The sequence below is a fragment of the Palaemon carinicauda genome, chromosome 30, assembly GCF_036898095.1.
Source record: "Palaemon carinicauda isolate YSFRI2023 chromosome 30, ASM3689809v2, whole genome shotgun sequence".
NCBI classification, from domain to species: Eukaryota; Metazoa; Arthropoda; class Malacostraca; order Decapoda; family Palaemonidae; genus Palaemon; species Palaemon carinicauda.
This window is the reverse complement of record NC_090754.1, coordinates 66,463,907-66,483,367: the sequence shown is the minus strand read 5'-3', so window position 1 is coordinate 66,483,367 and position 19,461 is coordinate 66,463,907. Positions and strand designations below refer to the sequence as shown.

Here is a 19,461-nt window from a genome sequence, read left to right as displayed (position 1 = left end):
CAGAGAAATCGCGTCCAAAAGAATCAAAGGACAGCAATAGACCAAGAAAGGGTTCTTCCGATACTATCAGACGGCGTATGTCACCGATACTATCAGACGGCGTATGTCACCGATACTCAGCATCGCTACCTCGCGGTGATCAGATCGCGTTGCCGCAAATGATATAGTGGACGCATGCGGCAGTTTGGTCTCTTCCTCACGGCAATCTGAACGCATGCAAGAGTCTGGAAGCTCACGGCAACCTGGACGCATGTAGCAGTCTGTACTTATGCTGGACGCATGCAGTCAGGTTTTGTCCCCTCGTCATAATAGACAAGAAGTTGCCTCTTCTTCACGACTGACTGGACGCGATACTGACGATACCTCACGGCTCGCGGCAGATTCACGGCATTCTGTACGCATGCAGCAGACTGTTACCTTTCATGCAGACATGCAGCAGTCTCGATCTCTTATGCTGGAAGCACTGGAACCTGTTTCTCCATCAATGCCTTCAGTACATAAACGTGATGCTTCTTTGCAACTGGATGATATACTTCATGATATTCCTTCAGGACAAGGCAAATTATTTTTGGAAGACAATAACCAGCACGATGATGTGGTCTTGTCTCCCAACCATTCGGATCAAGGAATTGATGTTCCCTTAGCTGAATTGGAAGAGGAATCTCAGGATCCGATACAGGCAGCTGATTTTAAAAAACATCTGGCAGTGTTATCATCTTTGTATCCAGAAGATTTTACGAAGCCTATTCCTCAAAGTCCACCCTCTCAATTTTTGAAGAGCAGACCCCAGAAAACATCCACCTTTAAGAAGATGGTTCTGGCACGATCAGTTAAGAGAGGTTTTTATACACTCAATCAATGGACAGCCAAAAGAAAGGATCAAGGCAAGCCCTCTTTTTCCTTTCCTCCAACTCGACTGGCCTCCAGATCTAGTTTATGGTATTCGACTGGGGAAGTTCTCAGTTTGGGAGTTCCTGCCTCTTCCCAAGAAGACTTTTCCAGACTCGTGGACCCCTCACGCAGGTCAGCCATGAGTAAGTAAAAAATTATGTGGTCTAGCTCTGAAGTAGACCATCTGCTGAAGGGTATATTTAAATGAATAGAAGTCCTCAGCCTTTTGGATTGGATTTTAGGAGCTCTCGCAAAAGCCACAGACCCTAAGAACGAGGCTCAAATGCATCTGATAGCCTGTTTGGATAAAGCCGTTAGGGTTGGCTCCATCGAACTTTCCACCCTTTTCACAGCAGGAATCCTTAAGAAGAGGTCCACACTTTGTTCCTTTCTATCTTCAGGTTTGTCCTCTGTTTACAAATCTGAACTTTATTTGCTCCGTTGGGCAAACATCTTTTCCCTCCAGACTTAGGGAAGGATTTGTCCGCGACTCTGTCACAACAAGTTACCCAGGATCTGATCTCTAGGACTGCTAGAAACGTTCTTCCAGTTACTTTTTCAACAAGAATACAAAAGGAGGCTCCTGCCACTCGTCAGCCCTTTCGTGGCAGAGCCCCTTCGAGGAGACCTCAAAGAACTGCTGCTGGAAGTCAAACTCGCAGTTTCCCTAAGCAGCAGTACAAATCAAAGAAGTGAGACATGCTCTCTCCAAACACTAGTGGGAGTCAGGCTTTCAAACTTTTGGCGAAACTGGAGCCAAAGGGGGCCGGACTCCTGGACGATCAATGTTCTCAAGGAGGGATACAAGATCCCCTTCCTGGAAATGCCTCCCATGTTGTCGATAACCCTGGAGTTATCAAAATCCCACTCAGGGAACAAGACAGCAGCTCTTCAAGAGCAGGTGAACCTTATGCTGTCAAAATCAGCCATAGAAGTAGTAGAGGACACCTCTTCGGAGGGGTTTTACAACAGGCTTTTCCTAGTTCCGAAAAGTTCGGGGGATGGAGACCTGTTCTGGACGTCAGTCCATTGAACAAGTTCATCAGCAAAGTAAGGTTTACCATGGAAACTTCAGCGTCAGTCCTTGCTGGCACCAGACAGGGAGACTGGATGGTGTCATTGGATCTGCAGGACGCATATTTTCATGTCCCGATACACCCGGACCACAGGAAGTTATTAAGATTCGTGTTCCTCAAGACCACGTATCAGTTCAGAGCACTCTGTTTTGGACTAAGCACGGCTCCTTACATTTTCACCCGAGTAATGTCCAACGTGGCTCGCTGGCTTCACCTAAGGGGAATAAGGATTTCGTTTTATCTCGACGACTGGGTACTCAGAGCGAAATCGCAAGCAAAGTGTCTGGAGTCTCTCCAAATGACAATCTCCTTGACTCAATAGTTAGGTCTGATGTTAAACCTACCCAAATCTCAGCTAACACCCTCACAGAATATTATTTATTTGGGGATAAGGATTCACTTAGCAGTTTTTCGGGTTTTTCCAGCCCCGAAACGTATTCTAGACTGCCTAGTAAAAGTATGTCGCTTCCTAGACTTACGATCATGCTTGGTGTGGGATTGGATGAGTCTCATAGCCACCCTATCATCAATCGAACAGTTTATGTCTCTGGGAAAACTTCATCTACGTCCTCTGCAGTTTCATCTGGCAAAGTTTTGGACGAAAGATCAAAGTTTGGAAAAGTGGATGCCGATCCCTCTAGTGATCAGGAATCACTTGGAATGGTGGGACAATATCAACAAGTTCCAGGAAGGTCTCAATCTGTGTCAAAAGAACCCCGACCTAGTGTTGTATTCTGATGCGTCAGACATAGGGTGGAATGCAACTCTCGGGAAGGCCGAAATATCGCGTCTTTGGACAGAGTCACAGAGGAATTGGCACATAAATCTCAAGGAACTAGTGGCCATTCATCTATCCCTCATTCATTTCCAGAAGGAAGTCTGAGGAAGAGTGGTTCAGATCAACGCAGACAACACCACTGCGTTGGCGTATATAAAAAAATAGGGAGGCACTCATTCGGTCTCTCTTTACGAGGCTGCAAGAGATCTACTTCTCTGGACGAAAGCGAGAGACATAACCCTGATTACTCGCTTCATACAAGGGGAGAAGAACATCAGGGCGGATTTGCTCAGCAGAAAGAAACAAGTTCTATCTTCATAGTGGACCCTACATCACGAGGTGTGCACCAACATTTGGATGTTCTGGGATCAACCCTCAATAGACCTCTTCGCCACACAAATGACAAAGAGGTTACCAGTATTTTGCTCTCCAGTCCCAGACCAGGAAGCAGCTGCAGTGGACGTTTTTCTTCTAAACTGGGAGAATCTAGACGTGTACGCTTTTCCTCCATTCAAGATCCTAGACAGAGTCCTGAAAAAATTCAGGGAATCAACCAACGTCTGCATGACTCTGATAGCCACATTTTGGCCCATGAAACCTTGGTTTGCAGAGATGATGGAGTGGCTTGTAGATATCCCCAGAATACTACCAGATCTGAGAGATCTACTCAAACAGCCTCACTTAGAGGGGTACCACCAAAATCTCCTCACTCTCAATCTGACTGCCTTTCGAGTATCGAAAGACTTGCAAGAGCGAAAGGTTTTTCAAGGGAGGCTGCTTGAGCTATCGCCAGAGCCTGAAGGACATCCACTATCAGGGTTTATCAATCCAAGTGGGACATCTTTAGAGGATGGTGCAGGAGTAGCAAACTTTCCTCCACCAGTACCTCTATATCCAATATAGCAGATTTTCTATTGTATCTGCATACTAAAGAGAAGCTAGCTGTGCCGACCTTTAAGGGTTACCGCAGCATGCTGGCTTCCGTCTTCCGTCACCGTAACATTGACGTGTCAAGTAATAAGGATCTGTCTGATCTCATTAGATCTTTCGAGACGATTAAGAGGAAGGACAATCCAACCCCCTCTTGGAACTTGGATGTAGTTCTGGCCTTTTTAACCTCAAGTAGGTTTGAACCCTTGGACAAGGCTTCCTGGAAGGACCTTACCAAAAAAACTCTGTTCCTGGTTGCTTTGGCTACAGCAAAAAGGGTAGGGGAGTTACAAGCCATCAGCAAGAAGGTGGGTTTTAATGGAGACAATGCTATTTGCTCCCTCCAGCTGGGCTTTCTCGCGAAAAACGAGAATCCTTCTCGACCTTGGCCTAGAACTTTTAACATCCCAGGTCTATCTCACTTAGTTGGGCGAGAGAAGGAGAGAGGCCTTTGTCCAGTAAGAGCTCTTAAATTCCATCTGCTCGTGTCCAAAAACCTGAGAGGTCAATCAGACAATCTCTGGTGTTCTGTTAAAAAACCCTCTTTACCATTATCTAAGAATACTCTAGCTTTCTTTATCAAGGACTTGATAAGAGAAGCTCACCAGAATTGTGAGGAAAGGATTTTCCCTATTCTCAAAGTGAAACCCCAGGAGGTTAGAGCTGTGGCAACCTCTATGGCTTATAAGCATAATAAATCTATGAAGTCCATTTTAGAGGCCACGTTTTGGCGAAGTAAATCAGTCTTCGCGGACTACTATCTCAAAGATGTACAAACCCAGTATGAGAATTGCTGTTCCCTGGGTCCATACATTACCTCTGGCGTCATAGTTGGAGAAGGGTCTACTGCCTCTTCCCTATACTGTAATCTATTATATACCCTTGCCATTTATCTTGTATTTGTGTTCACAGGTTGTCTGTGAAGGTTGTCGCAACCTTCCACAGTCTGGGAGGCAAGTCAAGTTAGTTATTTTTGTGTGTTTTTAACTTTGGAGTAGGTGGTCAGATTCAATATCCTTGGCTATGCAAGGTTTGCAAGGGTGGAGGGCTATCTACGCGAAGGTCGAGGACTTTGTCACAGCCCCAAGAGACTTTTACAGTCCCCTGAGTGGATCGGTGAGTCTCTCAAGGAATGCAGGCGAAATGAGGCAGAGTAATTATGAAGCCAGCTTCCTTGCCAGGTAAGAACCAAATTGTTAGTACAGTACTTCTATTGTAGTTATTAATAATTATATGAATTTCCCAATGGGATAAGGTTTTCAACCCACCTCCAACTGTGGGAATCAGCAATATATATGTAACTACCAGGGAAGTTACCTATTTAAAAATGGTATTTTTATTATAAAATAAATTTTTAAATATACTTACCCGGTAGTTACATATATAAAAGGGCCCCCCCTCCTCCCCTCTGAAAACAGAGACATAGAATTTCTGAAGATGTTGGGAAGGGTTCTGATAGCCTACGAGTGATGGCGCTCATGTATGACCACCTACTGTCATGGCGGCGGTCGCCGCGAATTTGAATTTCTGTCGTGCCGCGTCGAAACGCGGGATTTAAGCAATATATATGTAACAACCAGGTAAGTATATTTAAAAATTTATTTTATAATAAAAATACCATTTTAAGGCATATACACTCAACACACTTAGTATTTTTACATAAAAGGATGTCCAAATGAGGAAAAAATACACGTGTAAAAGTGTATAGTAAAATGTAAATATTTTCAAGCTAATGTATACGGGTACTTTATTATTTAAAGACTTGAAGCAAAAGTAATATCATTTTTCATTTCAGGGTTGCATTATTACACGCGATCGGGACCACTTTGAATTAATGAATCTCTGGACAACAAAAAATGGTTCAGGCTCCTGGTACCTTGTGCAAACTAATTATGATCACTGGAAACAAGCCCCCTTTTTCGATGATCGCAGAACACCAGCTAATCAGTGTATGGTAGATGGAGGAGCAAAAAATGCTTCTGTAGGACTGATTTATAATGTATTATCAACAAAACCTGTACTGAACAAGGTGAGAACTTTTGTGTTATTTATGTTACTATAGTGGTTTTGTGGTGCCTATTAGGTGTGTTCATTGGAGGCCCTGTTTTGACATAGATCATTCCTATATCTGCATCATAGTGTCCAAGGTTTAGTTGCTAGTCAATAGATGGATGTGGGTAAGAGAAATCAACAATTTTGATCATAGCTGAAGCCATGTAATTGGTGTAAAGTCCATGAGATAGTAATCTAAGTGCTTCAAAAATTTAATTAGAAAATCTTGTCAGTTAAAAAAATCCTTGACTGTAGTGATCATAAGGATTTACTGCACTTATGATGCTAAGAAAAGGTATTTTATACTATTTAGAATTTTATATTTTGAGGACATATTTTTGAAAAAATATTTTAAATTTCAGGAAACTATCTATACCACACTGATGTCAGCCCAAAGTGGAGAATTCAGTAGTTGGCTACGATATTGCCCTGATCCGTGTTTGCCTTGGTAATTAGGTTTGCCAGTTTCCATAGTATTTCACAAGATTTGGTAATACTGTATTGGTGATGTAGTTTTCAACATAGGTAAGGATATATGAACATAAAAGTATTACTTTTATTAGTGTTCCACTTTCAAATTAGTGGTACATTGTCCACTCAGCCTTAGCTAGAATCTGTGATTCAAATAAGTTTTAAGCAAGTGCACCTTTCAAAATAATGAGCTTGGCTTATGTGAGGCAATTTTTAGGACTGTATTTCATAAGACAGAGGCAAGCTTAGTATATATTCTCTGCAATGTAACTGTGATTTTAATTGTAAGTTGCTCTCCAAAGACATTTGTTTCCGTAACTGGAATACTGTACAAACCTACGCTATCTATTAGGGGTATTACTTTTGGCGAAGCTGAAAGGATGAGCCATGAAAATTTACCGAGGGTTAATTACCCAGGCTGCCAGTTAGCCCCTTACAGTGTATTTTACTGTTTGTGTGATACTGATCGTCAGTTCGCCAATCTCCTGCCAATCGCCGATTGCTAACTCACCGATTGCCAGTGCGCCCATTGCCAATTCGGCGATTGCCAGTGGGCCAATTGCCAATTCACCGATTGCCAGTGCGCCAATTGCCAATTCGCTGATTGCCAATGCACCAATTGCCAATGCACCAATTGCCAATGCACCAATTGCCAATGCACCAATTGCCAATTCGCCAATTGCCAGTGTGCCAATTGCCAATTCGCCGATTGCCAGTTAGCCGATCGCTGATCGCTAGCTCACTGCTTGCCTATTCGTCAGTAAACCCTTGTTCAGGAGCCATTGTCTAGGTCTCGTTTGCAAGCCTCTCCTAAGGATGTTTGCCCTTCCAAAGGGCATATCCTTCCTCCAGATTATCGTTCAGCTGTTTGCCGACTAGCTGTTTGACCTACTACAGCTCGTGTTTCTGCTAGCGCCAGTCTCGCTGATTGCCAGTTGTTAGCTCGCCAATCTGAAGTGTCCACAGACACAGAAAAGGATCTCCTTCAAGAGGATCCTGAAGAAGAGGTGGCCCTACCACCCTGAGGAGACGAGGATCTCGAGTCGACGGAAGCGGAGGACCCCCCTCTGTCTGTGTCGGCATTCCAGCCGGCACCGTCTGCGTCTTCGGCTCCTGCCCCACCATTAGACTCGCTGGGTCAAGCGGTTATGGCCAACTTTACATTGCTAATGGACGCTCTACGTAAAGAAAACGTAGATATGAAGAAGGAAATGACGAAGGAGTTCTGTGAAGCAACTCGGATTGTCACCTCCCGAGGATCTTACAAGCGACCCTGAGTGAAGGACCTGCCACCTTGCTCTGAGATCAATCCCTGGAGGTATGCAGAGTTCATGCCAATTACCAATGGTAAACTCTACATTTCGGAGAAGATGGGAGCCGTCCACCTGGACGGCATCGAATTTTGGCCAAACTTTGCGGCTTACCCGGAATGTTTCATCCGGCTGAAGAGTGAGCTAGAGTCTAAAGAAGAGACGGAACCAAAGGAGGTCATGGTCTTTGACCACGACAAGGCACAGGCTCTCTTGACGAGTAGCCTAAAGAAGGCAGGGTATACCAACTCTAGAGTTTGTGCACTGAGCAAGAAACACCCTACTTTTCTTGCTCCTTCTTCAAGAGCTTTCCCCTTCTCGTCGAAAGCTCTCCAAAGTGTGCTAAAGGCTGTTGATGCAGGCAAACCATGCCCTACGCTAGAGGAGTGTAGGCCATTGTCTCTGGCCTTGCCCACAGATGAGAAGGAATGGAAGGAGGTCCACCTAACCTTCTCAGTCTCGAAACCCGATGCGGACATCGCAGGACAGCAGTTTAGCGAGAACCTTCCGAAGCTATAGGACTTTCTCTTGTAAAGAGAACTGGAGACAAAGGAGAGGCTAGCTGCTTCTCTTTCCCTCCAGAACTGCATGGAGATGTGTGCAGACGTTGCTAGCACCCCAGATACGTACACAGTCCTGGCCAAGATGCACATTGCCACTCTAGTCAAGGACTTGTACGCTTTCGTGAAGGCCAGGAGGGCCTGCAGGGAGTTTGTGTTTGCCAATGCAATGGTCAAACACAAACCCAGGAAGCTGATTACTTCTTGTATTTGGGGCAAGGACCTCTTCCCAAAGGAAGTAGTCGAGAAAGCCGCCACGGAGAATAGGAATCTTCTCCAAAAGTGGGGCATTTCTTCAAAGAGAAAATCTTCCCCTGATGCTGGTCCCCAACCTAAGAGGAAAACGAAGAAGCCAAGACTACCTTCTCGGCCTGTACAACAACATCCCACGGTCACCATGACCACGATGCCCCAAGTGGTCGCTCAACCACAAACCACCTTCCAAGTGGTGCCTCAACAGCTGGTAGCCCAGTCACCAGCCTTCAACCCAGGTTTTGAGAGGCACACCACTACCTTTCGCCCGAAAGGATGAGGATCTAGACGGGGATCCTCAAGAAACCCCTCACGAGGCAGGGGAGGACGTGGTCAGGGTGGCAAACCCTCAGGACCATCCAAGCAATGAGATGCTCCAGGTAGGAGGGAGACTTCTCCACTTTCAGGATCGCTGGACCTTCAATCCCTGGGTCCACAGCCTAATCAAGAATGGACTAGGATGGAAATGGAACAATTCTCCACCTTCATTTCCTCAGTTCTTCCAGCACTCCACCCCCTTACTGGAAGAATATACCTTAGAACTCTTGAACAAAAAGGTTATAAGGAAAGCAAAGTCCATCAAATTCAAGAGAAGGCTGTTCTGTGTTCCCAAGAAGGACTCGGACAAACTCAGAGTCATTCTAGACTTGTCGCCACTCAACAAGTTCAGGATGCTAACCCTTCAACACATAAGGACCCTGTTACCGAAAGGGGCGTACACAGTCTCAATAGACCTGGCAGATGCTTACTGGCATCTTCCAGTCAGTCGCCCCCTCTCCTCCTACCTAGGATTCAAGTTACAGAAGAAAAAGTATGTCTTCAGAGCCATGCCCTCCGGACTAAACATAGCCCCGAGGATCTTCACGAAACTTGCAGACGCAGTCGTGCAACAACTACGCCTAGAAGGCGTTCAGGTAGCCGCATACCTGGACGACTGGCTGGTGTGGGCAGCATCCAAGACTGCTTGTCTACAGGCATCCAAGAAAGTGATCCAGTTCCTGGAACATCTGGGATTTAAGATCAACCCCAAGAAGTCTTGCCTCTCTCCAGTTCAGGAATTTCAATGGCTGGGAATCCATTGGAACTTGCAGTCACACAGTCTCTCCATTCCACCAAAGAAGAGGAGAGAGATTGCGGGTTCTGTCAAGAGACTACTGAAATCCAACAGGATCTCAAGACACCAACAGGAAAGAGTACTGGGCTCTCTCCAGTTTACAGCAGTAACAGACCCAGTGCTAAGAGCACAGCTGAAAGATGCGTCAGGATTCTGGAGAAGATGCGCATCAAACGCTTGAAGAGATCTACAGAGACCGGTAACGACCTTACTACGATCGCTTCTCAAGCCGTGGTCGAAGGTCAAGAGCCTAGCAAGGACTGTTCCCTTACAAGCACCTCCCCCATCGGTGACCATCCACACGGATGCCTCGGAGGAAGGATGGGAAGGTCACTCCCATCAAAGGAAAGCTCAAGGGACCTGGTCATCCCTATTCAAGACCTTTCACATCAACATTCTGGAGGCCATAGCAGTCCTTCTGACATTGAAGAAGCTATCCCCTCACAGATCAGCCCACATCAGGCTGGTCTTGGACAGCGAAGTGATAGTGAGATGTCTGAACCGACAAGGCTCGAGATCGCCCTACATCAATCACGTGATGCTGGCCATCTTTCGCTTAGCAAGAAAGAAAAGATGGCACTTATCGGCAGTTCACCTACAAGGGTTCCGCAATGTGACGGCGGACGCTCTATCCAGCCTTAAGCCGATAGTCAGAATGGTCCCAAGACGCAGACTCATTCTCCTTCATCTTGGAAAAAGTCCCAGAACTGCAGATTGACCTCTTCGCAACAACCGACAACAAGAAACAACCTTGATACGTAGCCCCATACGAGGACCCTCGGGCAGAGGCGACGGACGCCATGTCCCTCGATTGGAACAGATGGACCCACATCTACCTGTTCCCACCAACAAATCTCCTGCTGAAGGTCCTCAACAAGCTGAGATCCTTCAAGGGAACTGCAGCAGTAGTGGCCCCCAAGTGGCCCAAGAGCAATTGGTTCCCTCTGGTGATAGAACTGAAGTTGAGGCTGTTTCCTCTACCGAACCCAGCTCTATTCCAATTGGTTCAGAAGTTGACTGTCTTTGCTTCATCACAGAGAACCCAAAACCTTTATCATGATTTTCTCACCTTAGCAGTCAAGAAAAGATTTGGGATCTCGAAAGACAGTATAGACTTTCTAGAAGAATACAAGTCAAAGTCAACCAGGAGACAATATGAATCGTCTTGGAAGAAGTGGGTTGCTTTCGTAGAAGCCAAAAAGCCGACGGAAATCTCGATAGACTTCTGCCTGTCCTTCTTCATCCACCTTCACGAGCAAGGCTTGGCTTCCACTTCAATAACTACGTGTAAATCAGCTTTGACTAGACCTCTTCTATACGCCTTCCAGGTGGACCTGTCGAACGAAATCTTCAACAATATTCCGAAGGCATGTGCTACACTTAAACCAGCAGCCCCCCCCCCCCCCCCCCCCGAAGCCCATTTCATTGTCTCTGGACAAAGTCTTACACTATGCCTCGAACTTCAACAAAGAAGATTGCTCTCTAAAGGATCTAACACAAATAGTGATATTTTTGTTTACTATAGGCTCAGGGGCTAGAGTTAGTGAAATAGTAGCCCTATCAAGAGACGAGGGCCATATTCAGTTCACAGAGGTGGGAGAACTGAATCTTTTTCCCGACCCTACCTTTCTCGCCAAAAACGAGCTACCCACCAAAAGGTGGGGTCCCTGGAGAATCTGCCCTCTGAAGGAAGATGTCTGTCTATGTCCAGTAGTGTCGAAAGGTCTATCTTCGAAGAACTTCAGACTTCAAGGGAGAACAGCTCTTCAAAGGCAAAACCTCAGGATCAAACTTATCCCTGAAACAACTGAGGGCGAAGCTCACCTACTTCATTCGCAGAGCGGATCCTGATAGTACACCCGCAGGTCATGATCCGAGAAAGATTGCTTCCTCGCTGAACTTTTTTCAGTATATGGACTTTGAGAGACTCCGCTCATACACTGGTTGGAAATCCTCTAGAGTCTTCTATAAACATTATGCAGCAGGTAGCGTTGAAAAACCTGTCGTCTAGTGCTGCGATGAACAGTGAACTGTTCGGGACTGTTACAGTTTGGGTGAATAGGTGTTTATTAAGTGTCACCCGGTGACACTAGGACGCTCTTTATAGGTGCAGAATCATACCAATGACACCAGTGCCGTGTGTACACTTGTACGCAGTGTTGAAATTCATCCAACATTTACAGTGAAATTATCTTAATGATTTTACAAATGATTTTGAGTGGCTAATATATATATTTCTTCCCTTTCAGGTGATAAATATATATGTACCTTTTGAATGTTGGCTGTACAATAATTGATTCTAATTTAATACATTTGTTGTTACATTTATTTTGTCTATACAAATAAATGATGAAATTGTATTTGCGTCTTATTCGCCCCAAAGTAGCTGAATAGAATTAGACAGAGTTCTTACTTATTTTTCTAAAAATAAGGCAAATACTTGAAGGTGCATATACGTGTGAACATAATTATTGAAAGATAATGACAATTGTTCCAACATATATACAAACCTTATACAAACCTTGTCGCTTCTATAGTCAACGATGACAATTCCCTACAGGGGGCAGGAAGCCCTAAGATTGTTCCAAGCTTAGTGGATATGACAAATAACGGTACCGTCATATATTTATGTGGTCTGGATGACCATATAGAAGCAGACTCAAGGTTAAGGCACTTATACAAACCCACAGATACTGTACTTTCAAGTAATTCTCTGGTAATCTTCCATCAGGACGACATGGCTTGAGCCCAAAAAACGGATTTTGAAGCAAAGCTAAAAATCTATTTTTGGGTGAGATGGCCATGTCGTTCTGATGGACCAGCCCCCCCTTTTCAAAGAAAAGGAGTGTACATACGTAACATTCCCCACCCGAAACTACTCTATCTGTAACCACCATGCTTAATTGCTACAAGGAATGGGTAGCCATGTTGGGCCCTGTATTAGTACGGGAAGGGGATCCTCCGGGTAACCTTGATGACTGCTCCCCTTCAATTTCGCCACTCTTCCCCCTCTGACCGAAAACTCTATTCGGGGGTGAAGATTGCCATGTGTCGTATCAAGAAATACGTCCACTGATATTATGCGATATTCTTAAGAAAATTTTTAAAGATACTCGCACCAGGAGTTACAATTCTGGAGACCTATGGTCAATTCTCTGTGAGTATCACTGTAGCTAAATATCCCTCAGAAAGCTGTCTAAAGGAACCTTCCATCAGGACGACATGACCATCTCGCCCAAAAATAGATTTTTCGCTTTGCTTCAAAATCCGTTTTTACATTATAAAAATGAAATACTTTTGTTTGGCAAGTTAGTATTATTTTCATTTCTTGTAAGAAAAAAGAAAATGAATTTACATATGCTGCAAGTCATTCTTCGTAGAGTTTACGTCACGTGTCTTGTGACATCATATATCTGGCGGAAGCGCGCTGACAAACCGAATGATTTCCTTTCATTGTGTTACCGAGTAATCTTATTACAGCATTCCCATCATCAAAACACCGAGTAACGATATCAAGTGTTTTAGTGGTCTGTATCATTAGTTATGAGATTAGTACAACTTACCGTAAAATTAAGAAAAAAAAAAAAAGTCTGATGACGTCATCTTTCTGCCGGAAGGCGAGTGGCAAATCAAGTGATTTCCTTCCGATGCGTTACTATTTCCATAATCGAAACATCGAATAAGGATACATAGAATTTTTTGATAATTTTCAAAGAAATATGAAGATTTAACAGAAATAAAAATCAAAATACGGAGAGAGAGAGAGAGAAAGAGAGAGAGAGGTGCGTATTTCTTTTATACATACATACATATACCAAGGCACTTCCCCCAATTTTGGGGGGTAGCCGACATCAACAAATGAACAAAAAAAAAGGGGCCCTGTCCTCTCTACGTTCCTCCCAGCCTGACAAGTGACTCAACCGAGTTCAGCTGGTACTGCTAGGGTGCCACAGCCCACCCTCCCCCGTTATCCACCACAGATGAAGCTTCATAATGCTGAATCCCCTACTGCTGCTACCTCCGCGGTCATCTAAGACACCGGAGGAAGCAGCAGGGCCTACCGGAACTGCGTCACAATCGTTCTCCATTCATTCCTATTTCTAGCACAGTCTCTTGCCTCTCTCACATCTATCCTCCTATCACCCAGAGCTTTCTTCACTCCATCCATCCACCCAAACCTTGGCCTTCCTCTTGTACTTCTCCCATCAACTCTTGCATTCATCACCTTCTTTAGAAGACAGCCATTTTCCATTCTCTCAACATGGCCAAACCACCTCAACACATTCATATCCACTCTAGCCGCTAACTCATTTCTTACACCCGTTCTCACCCTCACCACTTCGTTCCTAACCCTGTCTACTCGAGATACACCAGCCATACTCCTTAGACACTTCATCTCAAACACATTCAATTTCTGTCTCTCCGTCACTTTCATTCCCCACAACTCCAATCCATACATCACAGTTGGTACAATCACTTTCTCATATAGAACTCTCTTTACATTCATGCCCAACCCTCTATTTTTTACTACTCCCTTAATTAACTGCCCCCTTGCAACCTTCATTCACTCTCTGACGTAGATCTGCTTCCACTCCACCATTTGCTGCAACAACAAACCCCAAGTACTTAAACTGATCCACCTTAAGTAACTCTCCATTCAACATGACATTCGTCCTTGCACCACCTTCCCTTCTCGTACATCTTATAACCTTACTCTTACCCACATTAACTCTCAACTTCCTTCTCTCACACACCCTTCCAAATTCTGTCACTAATCGGCCAAGCTTCTCTTCTGTGTCTGCAACCAGTGCAGTATCATCCACAAACAACAACTGATTTACCTCCCATTCATTGTCATTCTTGTTTACCAGTTTTAATCCTCGTCCAAGCACTCGAGGATTCACCTCTCTCTCCACTCCATCAACATAAAAGTTAAACAACCACGACGATATCACACATCCCTGTCTCAGCCGCACTCTCACCGGAAACCAATCGCTCACTTCATTTCCTATCCTAACATATGCTTTACTACCTTTGTAGAAACTTTTCACTGCTTTCAACAACCTTCCACCAACTCCATATGACCTCATCACATTCCACATTGCTTCCCTATCAACTCTATCATACGCTTTCTCCTGATCCATAAACGCAACATACACCTCCTTACCTTTTGCTAAATATTTCTTGCATATCTGCCTAACTGACAAAATCTGATTCATACAACCCCTACCTCTTCTAAAACCACCCTGTACTTCTAATATTGCATTCTCTGTTTTATCCTTAATCCTATTAATCAGTACTCTACCATACACTTTTCCAACTACACTCAACAAACTAATACCTCTTGAATTACAACACTCATGCACATCTCCCTTACCATTATATAGTGGTACAATACATGCACAAACCCAATCTACTGGTACCATTGACAACACAAAACACATATTAAACAATCTCACCAACCATTCAAGTACAGTCACATCCCCTTCCTTCAACATCTCAGCTCTCACACCATACATACCAGATGCTTTTCCTACTCTCGTTTCATCTAGTGCTCTCCTCACTTCCTCTATTGTAATCTCTCTCTCATTCTCATCTCCCATCACCGGCACCTTAACACCTGCAACAGCAATTATATCTGCCTCCCTATTATCCTCAACATTCAGTAAACTTTCAAAATATTCCGCCCACCTTTTCCTTGCCTCCTCTCCTTTTAACAACCTTCCATTTCCATCTTTCACTGTCTCTTCAATTCTTGAGCCAGCCCTCCTTACTCTCTTCTCTTCTTTCCAAAACTTCTTCTTATTCTCTTCATATGAATGACCTAATCCTTGACCCCACCTCAGGTCAGCTGCGCTCTTTGCCTCATGTACCCTGCGCTTTACTTCCACATTTTTCTCTCAATATTTTTCATACTTCTCTATACTATTACTTTGCAGCTATTCTTCAAAAGCTCTCTTTTTTTTCTCTTCCCTTTTACCTTCACTCCTTCATTCCAACATTCACTGCCTTTCCTCATGCTGCCTCCAAAAACCTTCTTGCCACACACATCACTTGTAATCCCAACAAAATTTTCTTTTACTACTTCCACTCCTCTAAATTACCAGTTTCTCTTACTTTCACTTCGTCATATGCCATTTTCAACCTTTTCTGATACAGTATTTACTTTTTACCCACGGTTTTATTAGGTCGTCAACCCCCACTAGCTCCCTTTTACATCCACCTACTCTATTCCCCCACTCTTTTGCTACAACTAATTTTCCTTCCACCAAAAAATGATCAGACATAGCGTTAGCCATACCCCTAAACACGTGCACGTCTTTCAATCTTCCAAATATTCATTTAGTTATCAACACATAATCCATTAATGCCCTTTTTACTACTCTTCCATTTGCCACTCTTACCCATGTATACTTATTTTTATCTTTCTTTTTGAAAAAGCTAGAACTTATCACCATCTCTTGCTCAACACATATCTACCAGTCTCTCACCACTCTCATTTTCATCTGGTACGCCATACTTCCCAATGACACCTTCTACCCCTCCAGCGCCCACTCTAGCATTTAAGTCACCCATGACAACTACATAATTCCTTCTACCCAGTCCTTCTGCACACCTAGTTAATTCATTCCAGAACTCATTCCATTCTTCTTCACTTTTCTCACTACCTGGCCCATACGCACTGACAAATACCCAACATTCCCTACCCAACCTAACCCTTACCCACATTAACCTAGATGATATCTCCTTCCATTCCACTACTTTACCTGTCATCCATTCACTCAGCAATAAAGCCACACCCTCTCTCGCTCTTCCCCTTTCAATCCCAGACACTACCAGACATTTCACCAAACATCACTTCACCCTTCCCTTTTATCTTTGTCTCACACAAGGCCAATACATCCATCCTTCTATTCCTAAACCTACTTCCAATCTCACATCTTTTACTCTCTATCGTACTACATCCACGTACATTCAAACACCCCAAAACTAGAGTGCGGGGAGCAGTCGCTCTTCCCCCAGCTCCATCTCTTTGCTGATGTCTCACAGGATTGTAAATACAGGAGAGGGGGTTCCCAGCCCCCTCATCCCGTCCCTTTTAGTCACCTCTTACAACACGCAGGGATAACGTTGGCGCTATTCTAATTGTTTTTATTCCCCCTTATTATTATAACTAATAATGAGGTTTATAAACAAACTGTATGGAAAATGAGATACCCTATAACATATTGGCGCTGTTTTAATATTCATTTTGAAGAGATTTCGAATGTCAAGAAAATCAAATAAATCGGTGTTATTCGTACTATATGTGCGCTTAATCGTAATACGGCAGCGTGACCTAGAGATCAGCTGATGCCAACTGAAATGAAGTATTTGTTGATTATTGATATGATCAAGAAATTGAAAAATAAAATATAAACGTGCTTTAATAAACCACAATTAAACACAGTAATGTATAATTAAATATGAAGGCTTAATATTGAACTAGAAAATGAATACTGTATGAAGCTTTAAAAATGAACTACCTGTATGCGATTGCGAGAACGAGCACACACAAGCACAAGGAAAGAGCTACAATGATTTCACATTACAGTGAACCCTCGTTTATCGTGGTAGGTAGGTTCCAGACCCAACCGCGATAGGTGAAAATCCGCGAAGTATGACACCATATTTACCTATTTATTTAACATGTATATTCAGACTTTTAAAACCTTCCCTTGTACAGAACACTTAATGCATGTACTACAGTACCCTGAACTAAAACAGGCACAAATATTAAAGGCGACTTTATATCATGCGTTTCCTAAACACGCCAAAAAGCACGATAAAAAATGGCAACCAGAATTTTGTTTACGTTTATCTCTGATCATAATGAAGAAACAAACGCATTTACACATCTGTGTATAGGTTAGTTTTTGCATCGATTATATTGATTATTCAGTACAGTATGTTGATTTTGTTATTACCAATGTTTTACTTAATTTTTCTAAGGACTTCCAAATTAAATGTTTTTCTTTATGACGCCGCCTGAAACGACGCCGTCATAAAGTACGCTCAGTAAACAAACGAAGGCATTTAACGCGCATGATGAAAGTGATAAATAATGATATTACAGTAAAAGCTTTTAGAAAATATGTTATTACAAATATTATTTACCGTATCTATATAAAATCATACATACGTAGCAAAGCAGGAAAACAATTTACGAGAGAGAGAGAGAGAGAGAGAGAGAGAGAGAGAGAGAGAGAGAGAGAGAGAGAGAGAGAGAGAGAGAGAGAGAGAGAGTTGTTTTACATACGTAAATGTAAATTTAAACAAAAAAAAAATAGCCCCATTTCATATAAAATAGATTACAAATATTTTACTTTATCATATTACAGTACTCTGTATAATACTGTAAAGTTCAGTACAGTATGTTGTTGTTATAGTTGTGGCGATGAAATTCTCACGAAACAAAAACACGCCATTTGATTACAACAGCTGATTCATTCTCTCTCTCTCTCTCTCTCTCTCTCTCTCTCTCTCTCTCTCTCTCTCTCTCTCTCTCTCTCTCTCTCTCTCTCTTCGTGTTATACAATATTTACATTTAGATGAAGAAACTAAAATTAGTTTTCTTAGTGTCAATTAAATACGAAACGAAAAAATTATGCCGAGTCTACATCCATTTCAATCATAGCTAAAAATACGGCATCCGATTTCATCAGCAAACCACTATTTTTTGGGAAACATCATTTTATTCTAGAAAATTGCTACTCTTTAAATAGTTAATTGCACATTAAGAAAGTGTGTACTTTTGTTTTTAAATTTTGGGTGTGTTTTAAAAATCGAGTATTGTTGACTTCTTTTTGTTTTACTTTTGGCTGTGATTAGATCAGCTGACATCTAGCTGCCGCTCTTGAGAGTGTACGAATACACTAACAAAGTATCGTTTATACCATTTCTTAACTTATTCAAACCGTCTACAGTATACAGTTGATATTACATAAGCACCAATGTGTTATAACCTATCAAATTTTTTTGTTTATTACATTTAAACCCCCCTCTATCTCTCTCTCTCTCTCTATCTCTCTACCTCTCCCTCTCTCTCTCTCTCTCTCTCTCTCTCTCTCTCTCTCTCTCTCTCTCTCTCTCTCTGTGGGCTACTTTTCACTACCTCCCATTCCTTACCTCTCTCTATCTCTCTAACAAATGATATCTTTGTTGCTCCTCAAAGTTTCATTTACTGTATATTGAAAATCAATCATGATTCAATTTTCCTTACTTTCTCCAATCTCGCACCATCTGCCACATCGCGGTATTTTCGAAATTTCCGGAAAATCCGCGATATATGTATATACATGCGTTATGAAAAAAATCCGCGAAGTGGTGAATCCGCGATGGTCAAACCGCGAAGTAGCGAGGGCTCACTGTATACCTAATAATTAGACAAACTGTATGGAAACTGATTTCCTGTAACACATTGGTGCTGATGTAATATTCATCATGAAGATATTTCTAATAAGTTAAGAAATTATAAACAAAAAAAAATATGCCATACGTATGTACTCCATATTTTTGATACGGTAGGTTGCGGCACTTTGAGATCAGCTGATCATAACCTAGACAAAATTTTGAGTACTTCTCGATTGGTAAAATGGTTCCAAAATTGAAAAATAGAATACAAAAATGCATTAATAGAGCATATATCCTATGATACAAAATAGGATAATGATAGACAGTAAGAAAATATTGATAAGATATGATTGAGATGATTGCCGAATCATAATGCATCATAATAAATCTACGGAAACTTCACTTTTTTAGTTCGACATTTGACGAAATCGACTTACAACGCATCTCTCGGTCCCTATCTCTGTCATAAGTTGGCGACTACCTGTAGTTAGCTATTTCTAGCTCACCAATAGCTAGCTCACCGATCGCTAGCAAGCCGGTCGCCGTTCACTGATTGCCGTTCAGCAGTCGTAGCTCAACATTCTGATCGTCAAATTGTACTCTGATAACCATCCGTTTGGCGATCTCCAGCACT

At 42.8% G+C, this 19,461-nt stretch overlaps 1 protein-coding gene across 1 annotated transcript in view; it reads left to right on the top strand.

The window, feature by feature from the left end:
* Positions 1–10,827, top strand: part of LOC137623238 (acid ceramidase-like) — a 100,694-nt gene extending 89,867 nt beyond the window's left edge. Inside the window, exons 9-10 of the mRNA XM_068353977.1 lie at positions 5,471–5,704; positions 6,090–10,827. Of these exons, the coding sequence (XP_068210078.1) occupies positions 5,471–5,704; positions 6,090–6,179 (324 nt within the window). The 3' untranslated portion in view covers positions 6,180–10,827. The remainder of the gene's footprint in view (positions 1–5,470; positions 5,705–6,089) is intronic.
* Positions 10,828–19,461: the final 8,634 nt, after the last annotated feature.